We start from the raw sequence: 11015 nt of genomic DNA on the forward strand, positions 1-11015 counted from the left end.
CTTTTTCTCCTTCAGTTTATTCTATTGGGCAAGTTTCTACCTTGGATTGATACCAGTTAACTTGCAGTATACATTTTTAACACTTTCTCCATGTTTATAACTCATGATATTCAGCATGTCTATTGCAGCTTATATTTATAGATATAAAACTTAGTCTCATTTTTGGAGATTTCTAGGCTCACAAGCAATGTCTGGAGATATTGTCTGATTTTATTTTTTCCAGATGGTTTCTTTTTAAAGACACTTTTGGACTAATGTTATGCTTTCTTCGCAGGTTATATTTTCTTATATTATAGTTCTAAACAATTTTCAAACATAAAGCAAAACTTGGTCTCTATGTAAGCAAACAAAAAAAACCCAGAACTTGAAACATGTTATATATATTCTTCTGGTGAATATTACATACAAACTCTCCCTTGACTTGAGAAACACCCCAAATGATATCTTCAAATATGCTGTTATTCTCTCTTTTCAGAAGGAATCAATGCTCTTAGATTTGGATCCAAGTACATGATGGTTCAGATCACTCTATTTCTCTTTCTTCTGCAGTTCATTGCTTTTGCTTCTTTATTCTTCATCTTGGTTTCCATCACAACCTTTTGCCTGGAAACGCACGAAGCTTTCAATATTGTTAAAAACAAGACGGAACCCGTCACCAACGGTACAAGCGTTGTTCCACAGTATGAAATCGAGACGGATCCTGCCTTGACCTATGTGGAAGGAGTGTGTGTAGTGTGGTTTACTTTTGAATTTTTAGTCCGTATTGTTTTTTCACCCAATAAACTTGAGTTCGTCAAAAACCTTTTGAATATCATTGACTTTGTGGCCATCCTCCCGTTCTACTTAGAGGTGGGGCTGAGTGGGCTCTCATCTAAAGCTGCTAAGGATGTACTTGGCTTCCTCAGGGTGGTAAGGTTTGTGAGGATCCTGAGAATCTTCAAGCTCACCCGCCATTTCGTCGGTTTGAGGGTGCTCGGACACACTCTTCGAGCTAGTACTAATGAATTTTTGCTGCTGATCATCTTTCTGGCTCTAGGAGTTTTGATATTTGCTACCATGATCTACTACGCCGAGAGAGTAGGAGCTCAACCAAATGACCCCTCGGCTAGTGAACACACACAATTCAAGAACATTCCCATTGGGTTCTGGTGGGCTGTGGTGACCATGACTACCCTGGGCTATGGGGATATGTACCCCCAAACATGGTCAGGGATGCTGGTGGGAGCCCTGTGTGCTCTGGCTGGAGTGCTGACAATAGCCATGCCAGTGCCCGTGATTGTCAACAATTTTGGAATGTACTACTCCTTGGCCATGGCGAAGCAGAAACTTCCAAGAAAGAGAAAGAAGCACATTCCTCCTGCCCCGCAGGCAAGCTCACCGACATTTTGCAAGACCGAATTGAATACGGCCTACAATAGCACACAGAGTGACACGTGTCTGGGCAAAGACAATCGACTTCTGGAACATAACAGATCAGGTAAGGCACAATTCTAAATAGACGTCACGACTGCATAGGCATGGGTCATTACTTTGTATACCTTCTCCCTTAGGCAGAAGGCAGCTCTCCTCATATGTATATGGAATTTCAGACTTAATTTTAAATTTAAATTGTGTGTGTGTGTGTTTGCGCGTGCCTGCACGCGTGTGGGTGTGATTGTAGATATTTACAAGATAGAGACTGTAGGCCAATGAAGACCAACCTATACAGTTTCCTGACATTAGTGGGAATGACCTTTCCTGATGGTGCCAATATTTTTTTTTTTTTTGCCTGTTTGTTGCTTCTGTGCCAATGTTTCTTTGTTTCTTTGCACAATGTGATGGTATGGCCATTTTTTTTCGTTCTTCCTTCTCCAAATGTTGATCTCCATATCATTTGGCTTGGTGTGTTTGTCTCAGTTTTACCCCTGCCACATGGTGCGGTGCATCTCAACAGGATCCACAAGAAGCCGTTATTTAAGGAGAATGGGTGCTTGCACATTAAAGGCCTAAACACCAAAGAGGTGATATGGAAGATAAGTTTTTCAATGGCAAGGTTCTTTCTTAGTAATATTCTGCAAGATTAGCTCTATTTTTTATTGTTTATAAATTAGGTTATATTAATATAACCCTTTGGTGAGATAAAATTCTGTGTCATAGAATCAAAACTCACCATTTCTCAGGGATATATGATGTGCTTCTGCTAACTAATGACAAACTTGAATTTCTCTGTGCATTTCTATTTTTCAATGAAGCGTGCACTGCATAACTTTAGGTAATTTATTACTTGAAATTAGCTATTCCTCTTCACTGCCAAAGTACTTTAAAGTTGATCCTAGCTTGATATTCAGTATGCCAATGTAATGGTGAATAGTGTCATCCCTATTACATCTGATTCAGGGGAAGGAAACATTCTATAGTTTAAATAACTTTTCTTACTAGGAAAAATTGAGGCATATGCATTCTACATAATTTACACATATTTAATTTAGTTTTTCTTGTAGATAAATGACTTGTGGTCACATGTATCACTTAGAAGTAACACAAAGTAATGAAGTGAAGAAACAAAAAGGCAGATATCCTTTTCATAATTCCTTAGCTTCCAGAAGTACTTTTAGCCCTGGCTGGTCTTGGACCATATTTCTACTGCCTAGTCTCCCATGTAGCTGAGATTACAGGTGTGGATAACATACCTGGACTGGTAGATTTTAAGAAGCAGATGGAGGGGGAAAAAGATACGGCTGGAGTGAAATCCATTGAGCAAGCTTTATGTTCATTTAGGAAATTTTATTAGAGGATTTCAGATATATCTTTCACAACAAATGTCTGAGAGTTAAGATTATCTTTATGAAGGGAGGAATTAGCTTGTGCTGCTGCTCTTATTTAACTGCTTTCAGAGTATCTATACAGAGCCTTTAAGAAGGGAATGGAAAAGGATGATATGCTCATTTCTGGATATGCTCATTGGCTAGCATGCAGAAGTAAACGGTCATTTCAAGGGCATTTGGAGAAGTTGATCTGTTCCACTGTATGCTCAAAAACACTGTGTTACTTCAAAATGCAATATCTGAACATGCAGTTTTTAAGCTTTAGGGTTATTTTTATTACGGTTTTCTAAAAATTACTTTTAGAGAACTAATAAAAGCAAGCCTCTTAGGAAATTACAAAAAATAAGAATTCGCTTGAGAGATTTTTTTTTTCCTTTGCTTGAGAGTTTTTCCTTACACGGCCTCTACTTTTAATGATTCCCAATCATATTTTCGCAATAGCATGTAACATATTGTAAGGCAAATTGTGTGCTAATACATGCTCCCAGGATTTTTTTTTTTGAGTTTTCACTACTTGGGTGAAAGTCAATAATATATTAGGCAAAATCCTCAGAGCAATAAAAGTTTCACAAAGAGCACCTTTCTTCTTTGCAGTACATTTCCATTTTGCTCCACATAAGTTATTTTATTTGTGTGTGTGTGTGTGTGTGTGTGTGTGTGTGTGAGAGAGAGAGAGAGAGAGAGAGAGAGAGAGAGAGAGAGAGAGAGAGAGAGAGATGAGTGATGAAAACTCCTTTTCTTACTGTGATGTGATGATTGTGTTTTGTATATTGCGTGCCTGGACTATGGGCATTTGGTGTAAACTTTTTGTCCTGTCTCATTTCCTCATCCATCACTGTCTGTCCATGGCGTGGTGCTGTGACCAGTGTTATCAGGTGACGACAGTACAGGAAGTGAGCCGCCATTATCACCCCCAGAAAGGCTCCCCATCAGACGCTCTAGTACCAGAGACAAAAACAGAAGAGGGGAAACATGTTTCCTTCTGACGGCAGGTGATTACACGTGCGCTTCTGATGGAGGTATCAGGAAAGGTAGGCATGCTTTAATCAGATCCTAACAGGTGACTTAGCGATTGAGTGAGTTCCAGAAATATGTGGAGTGATGTAAAGACCCATTCATCATTTTCTTCTCCCCTACAGCCCATCTTTCATTTTAAGCACTGAAAAATGCCTGTCATAATAGATTGTCATACACGAAAGACATTTCTCTTTTTCTTTTTTAAATTTGCATATGGGCAGAACTAAAATGAAATATGTAAATACTAAATTATGAACCCAATTATTTTATAATGTACTTAGTACTTATTTTACTACAACAAAGTAAAACTCATCAATCAGAGCTATGAATAAATTTGATAAGAAATTGATGACTGTAAAACAAATTATTGGCTATTTTTATTTTCAGAAAAATACTACACATACTTGAGTTCTCTTTTCTAATATTTGGGCAGATTTGTCAGGGATTTAGCTGAGTGTGTTAAAGTATCAAAGGTACAGGATCTTCAGGCAGGAATACCTTTTAATCCCTTGAAAGGTTATGTAAGTGCTTACAAATATACATATAGTATTTTTCCTTACAAAAAAATAAAAAAATTGAAATTCATTTGTATTTTCTACCAGACCCTGAGTATGCCTGAAACATAAGATGGCACATAAATATCAAACAAATAAAAATGTTTTGTCAAGTGTCTTTTTAAAGTGATATAGCAAAATATCTATATGATATCTATATGATATCTATATATATATAATAATTTGTCCTAATTGGCTAAATTTGAGTGAAAAATCATCATCCAATTTTCATATTAGTGCAAATGCATTTTAAGAATAATTGCTTATTTGTTATTCCACTATAGTTTTACCCAATTGAATTCCTTACCATTTTAAACTTGCAATGTTATGTTGTCTTTCTTTCACATTTTATCTCATTACTCATGTTGCCTTTGTCTTTAATTTCTTCTGATCATTTTCTGTTGCCTTCTATTTCTGTGTTTTTGAGGCTCAGAAGAGAGAACTAAAGGCCTTTCTTTTTCTGAGTACTACTTTAAATACTATTCTTTTGCAATTATTTCTATCATCTACATCTATTCTTTGAACTAAAATGTGTTCCAGTCATTGAATGGGTTTACTATTTTACATTACGCATGTGCTGGAAACATTAAAAATGTTTTATGAACATAGTTAATATCTTATTCTAGTTTTGTGAAAATATGTACATAGATTAAAAATGATAATACCAGTGTGATAATATGTTGCATTGAACATATACTTTAAGGTTCATTACCTAACTTACTCTATATCTACATGTATACTTCTGTAAAATTTGTAGGCATGTTCATCTATATATTTGTGGGTAATTCAACTTAGATAAATTTTGTTCATCATCCAATAAAGAATTATATGAACTAATTTACCAAGGTTACTTGTTCAAGGAAAACTTGCTAGAATTTTTTTCTTCCATGTCAGAAAATATTTTGAATTTTAAATTGTTAAATGAGTTTACAGATGAGAAAGAACTTTGAAAAAATAGGTATTATATAAATTATATATATATATAAATTTTAGATAATATATAAATATATATTACATAAACTATGCATATTCATGAGCAAAGCAATTAATAAGATATTTCGTTTGCATGGAGAACTTATGCATTCAAACAAAAATTCTCCTTATCACTAAAATCATCTTTGAAAACTTATCCATAACATTTTATGCCATATCAACTTTTTCATTCTTATTTATTTCTCTTGTAGTTGTGTATGTTTGTTTTCCTAGGTCAGATAACATTTGTGAATAAGTTACCTAAGCCTTCTAGTTTGTCATGTTCTCATATCTTCCAAGAATTAATTTCCTCTCTTCTGTCCTATTATGTAGGTTATATTTTTGTATTCTACTTAAACATTTATTTTCCATGAGAAAATTAATTTGCCTTCAAATTGGTGCCTCTACAGATTTTGTTTTGAAGTCCTAAAAACTTTACCCTATGTAAATGAATTTACTGGATTGTTATTGCAATTTTCTTTTATACAAATGTGAATATAGTTGATCATTTATTAAGAAAACTTGAAGATTGACTTAAGTAAAATCCCAAAACTTAGAATCTACTTTTCTATTTGTACAGTAGTTTTTAAGAATATGTATTATATATACATTCTTTTGAATAGTACATTTATGGATAAGCAGTTCTAACATTGCCTCAAAGAAACTTTGGTCTCGGGATTTGAAAAAATATGTCCAATCCAATATATTATTTTGATTCTAGTTTAAAATAAGCCTAAATATAAATTATATCTTCAGGTTTTACTCCAGTAAAACATCAAGTAAGCAAAAATTTCATCAGATTTCCTAGTCAAAATCAAACATAAAAATAAGAATAAAAAGGTATATGAATAACAGAATAACATATAATATCACTAATTATGTACTTGTTACTAAACTACAAAATCCTTCTAAATGAATATTGAAAGTACAGACATTAAAAAGAAGAGAAACTAAGAATGAGTAATATTTATGTGAAGCATGATAATTTTGAACAAGTAAGTTACAATCAAAATATACCAACCAAAATATACCTATATGTTACTGGTATGACTAATATAAAATTGTCAAAGAGATTTTGAATTTCTGAGGTTCCCTTAGATGTTTTGAAGATGGTGGTGGATAAAGTTATGACTGTATGATGATGGTTTGTAAGTATTATGAACCCTTCTGGTTCATTCAGAGTCACCAGTTCCTCTTTAATCAAAATTAATCAAGTGTTTTCTAGTTCACTACTCTAAGTTACACATTCGATTTCTACTGCATTGGATAAAATATTTTATACAATTCCCCAAATTATATTTTCAGCCACTTAGAGAAGAGTAATAATAATGAACTGTCCAAACATATGAAGGCTATTTTGTAAAAATAAAGTACATGAAATTTAAAATGATTTGACCTCCTCTTAACTCACATATTATCTACCAACATGGAATGCAAGATATGCCATTTCTCATACTTGACAGTAAAGAATACTAAATAAAGTATAAAAAGTTTTTAAATTGGTTGAAATCATATCCTAGAAAACCTTATCATAGCAAATTATTAGCATAAATGTTCATCCACAAAAATGTCAAAAGATGTCATCTATTGAAAGTTAATGTGTTTATAATGCACAGAATATGTGCGGGTTTTTCTCCTTTTCTAAAACTTCAGTTTTATCTCATTACAAAGTTGCTATTATGATGTACATCCATACCTGTCTTGGCCTCTCATATTATCAATAACCAGAGATATCACTTCACTCCTAGAAAAAACATTAGCAATCGCTTCTTCCCTGTAATTTCTATGAAAAGATAGAATGAAAGAAAAATGTAGCTTGGAAGAACATGAGTACTAACAAAGGACTCATTTTTCTTTCTTTTTCCTCCACAATCAGCAAGTGCACTCTGGGCTAATTAGCACCACAGTGTGCTACACAGTCTAAGGGAGACAAGAAGTTCACTGGATGTGTATGCACGTGTTCAACTTTGTCCAAAAGGAAGTTCGTTTTCCTGCTCTTTAACAGTTCTTCAGTGCAGCTGTCCACATACTCATTTCCAAAACTGGCTCCACTTAACAGTAAACAGTTGTCCTGCTGTTCAGACATTTCACTTCAAACTATACTAAGTGCCCTACATCACTCAATGGTCTCTAATAGTTTGCAATAGAAACACTACAGTATATAACTCCCTACAAAAGTGATTTGAGTATTAAGGAAAACCATTCAGCTAAAGTTTGTAAGAGATTGGTTGTATTTTCTAATTCCATAGTTATCATAGACATGAACAATAGATTAGGATGAAAGTTATTAAAAAATGACTTAGTCATAAAATTTTTCTCAATTCTTGGGGAGGTGAGGGAAGGAGACAACATCAGGCAAATTCAAGTTTATTTCATGGAAATTATGGCTCTGCTTAGGTCATATTCAATTCCCTGTTCACTTACTTTTGCTTTTTATCCAGAGAATTAGAAATGGGCATCCCATTCTATGTCACCTAGATAATGACATCAATTCCTATTATTTTAATAGTCATTCTTTTAACTTTATCAAGCCAGAAGAATAAATATGCTTGGAAAAGATTGCTCACTTAAGCGTAAGCATACTTTATTAGATTATTAAAATGAAAATGGAAAAAAATAGTTAATGCATCCATTTTCATTTTCAGAAACACATCATGAAATGTGATATTAAGGCCATATCTTACTTAAGTTGCTTTGCCTAATTCTTAAAAGTTCTGTTATTTTATAGGCAAGATGACGTTTATACTAACTATAATCTAGGAAAGAATACATTTTGTAGTATGAATTGTGCTGAAATTTGTGACAGCTGGCTTAAGTTTTGGACCATGTCAGCTTACAGTGAGTTTCATTTCTTTTTACTATTGTGAATTATTTCCATATTGAATTCTATGTAAACAGAAGCTTCTTTGAGCTCAAAAATAGCACTTTTGATTACCCTGCATGGAATTGTTTGTCGCTGTCTATTTTCTGGTTGAACTCAACTGATGTGTGTGCATTCTTTCATAAAAGGCTATGAGAAATCTCGAAGCTTAAACAACATAGCGGGCTTGGCAGGCAATGCGCTGAGGCTTTCTCCAGTCACATCACCCTACAACTCTCCTTGTCCTCTGAGGCGCTCTCGATCTCCCATCCCATCTATCTTGTAAACCAAACTGCATCCAGTCGGCTAAATTATGTCAATTCAAGTACTGTTTACCCTGTAATGGAAATAGTTAAACGTAGCTACTCCAGGCTCTATTAATACAGTATAAGTCCTGCATGATACTACTATTGAAGTCAGAAATGCCACTTGAGTAGTTAAGAAATCTTATTCTGGCTTTCAAGGTTGTCTAAAGTAGTACTCCTATACTTCTCCATACGAATTGCCCTAATTTTCCTTTGGAAATAAAATGACAGATAGCATCAGATATTGGCTAGTACACTAATACATAACCACATCTTCAGGGAAATATATGTACATCGATGTGCTTCCAAATGCCAACCACTTCATTTCTTGTGACTCTAAACCATTCTGAAGATGTCCCGGATCTCCTCTTGATTGCACGTAACACGACTTCGATCAGCACATTTGCATAGACCATCTCGTTTCTATCACCTGAAAGCAATGTTGCAGAGTTGGGGGACTGTGAATGGCTCAGGACATGTGTATACTTGCATGGAACCACCCTGCCGATCTGGAAGCACCGATCAACTGTTCTGCACATTGAATTGAGGGATAGGGAGGGTGAGTTTCTCCTCAACATTTTTTCCTCTTTATTCTTGGAGAGAAGTATTTAAGCACCTTAATCTCTTTATTGATTTCCTTTGCTCCAAAAATTCTGTATTACAATTCTGAATGGCTTTGATATTTTGTATGCAGATAACTGCACAGAGATTGTCATTGTTGATACATGCAAGCTGAGGCCAGATCCCTTAATGACTTGAGGAAGGTACAAATTCAGAAAAAGGTAACTGCCAGCCAGGCTTGCACATTTTAGCCAGGAAGTACTGCTTAGTACTACAGTCATTTTTTTTTAACCCAAGGGTTTGTCATTATTTTCAGAAGCAGAGTGCCAAATAGTAATCCAAAGTTCTGGTGGCTTTTTTTAAACCCCTCTTTCTTTCTTTATTATGATGATTTTTGTGTGCAAAGATCAAAGGTCACGTGTGTTCACAGGAGGCTTTTTTGATTAGCCTTAAAGTTCTGAATCAAAGGACTATCATCGGATAATCAGGCAGTCTTTAATCAGGTGCTTTGTCCTGTATGTCATTTCTGTCTGTCTGTCGTAGCTCCCTGTCTTAACTGCATATATCATTTGTCTCCATGAAGTCTAGAAATGCCTTGATACGGTGTTTATGATTTTAATACTGAAACCCTGTCACTTCCTACCCACTGTAGCCTCTGCTATTTTGAGCAGCCTCTCTGCTTTGTGTATTAAGTAGTGATGCCCTGTAGACTACCTACGTTAATCTGCACTGTGACTCTTTTTGATAAGTAGGATTTAAACAGTAATTTCACCATTGCACTTGATTGCCTAATGTAGTGTCAGCCTTCTCCACTGCCTAGCAACTAGCATTCTTCACCACACTCCAGCAAAACCCCTGGGGAGTCATATTCAGTGTGAGTGGTAGAAAGTCTATTTGCATACACATCCCTCCCAAACGCAATAGCAATAGTGTATCTGTTGTACCAGGCATGTGAGGGAAGTACAATGCCATAATATACATTGAAGAATAATGCTTTAAGGCATTTAGGATCCTTGATATTGTTAACTAATTCTTAATGTTCATTTTTTTTCTATTTTTGGTTAGGATGACAATTGCCATTTTTATGATTGGTCAAAAAAAAGTATGTATTACTGTGTATTCCCAAATCCTAGAGCATGAGCTGCATGTCGGAGATCTTATACAGCAAATTATCCACCCAGGCACACACACCTGCTCTTTAGAGATACTGTGATCTTTTTTATAACACCACACACACAGAATGTCCTAATTATACACAAGTTTCTAGTAGAGGAATTACTATGCTGTCTGGTGCTGCTGTTCCTGACTCCAGTGTTGTACAGAATTTATCATGGATATTTTTGACGGCTGAAAAAAGGGACAGTGGAATGTAGACATGCCAAGGATTTTTACTGGAAACAATTGCTGCTGCTGACTGTGCTCTGAGGTGACCAGGTTGCTGTACTTACAAGCGGCTCCCTTATCTTCACGAAGCATCTAAAGCTTGCAATGGAACTGTGGCTGCAGCTGGCTTTGTGCTCCCACGTGAGCATTCTGCTGGTAGACTGACGAGTATCAGTAAACACCTGTAAATACCAACACGTGTGCACGGGTCCACCACTTTGGTCACCTTTCATCAAAGGAAGCCAAACTCACGATCTATGAAGCTTCAAGTGAGGCCCAGGCTTCTTCACATTACCCCTAATGGGCCCACTGTAGGGTGTGTTGTGAATTATACAAGGCAGTGATACAGATGTATTCTAGACCTGTTTTAGTTTTTCTTGTTTCTACTTTATGGGTAAGTTCTAGCAACATTGACTGTATCATTCTCTTATAAACTGTTTATCAACTTGTCATTTCTGTAAAGTTGTTTTTCTATTTATCAAAAGCTAACCAATTTTTAGTCATATAATTTGTGTGGTTCTGGCAATTTGTTATAGTTTCAAAGAATGTCACCAATAGT

At 35.3% G+C, this 11015-nt stretch overlaps 1 protein-coding gene across 3 annotated transcripts in view; it reads left to right on the forward strand.

Annotated features, from left to right (window-relative positions):
* Kcnc2 (potassium voltage-gated channel subfamily C member 2) overlaps positions 1-10417 on the forward strand; it is a 156182-nt gene extending 145765 nt beyond the window's left edge. The window contains exons 2-4 of one of the 3 annotated variants that reach the window (XM_042698957.1): positions 550-1477; positions 3671-3835; positions 10386-10417. In XM_042698957.1, the coding sequence (XP_042554891.1) occupies positions 550-1477; positions 3671-3835; positions 10386-10417 (1125 nt within the window). Of the gene's footprint in view, positions 1-549; positions 1478-3670; positions 3836-8356; positions 8494-10385 lie in introns of those variants that run through there. The other 2 variants (XM_042698956.1, XM_042698958.1) reach the window with 2 other exon arrangements.
* Positions 10418-11015: the final 598 nt, after the last annotated feature.

This window comes from Dipodomys spectabilis, unplaced genomic scaffold (assembly GCF_019054845.1).
Source record: "Dipodomys spectabilis isolate Male_0828 unplaced genomic scaffold, ASM1905484v1 ptg000234l, whole genome shotgun sequence".
In the NCBI taxonomy this organism is placed as follows: Eukaryota; Metazoa; Chordata; class Mammalia; order Rodentia; family Heteromyidae; genus Dipodomys; species Dipodomys spectabilis.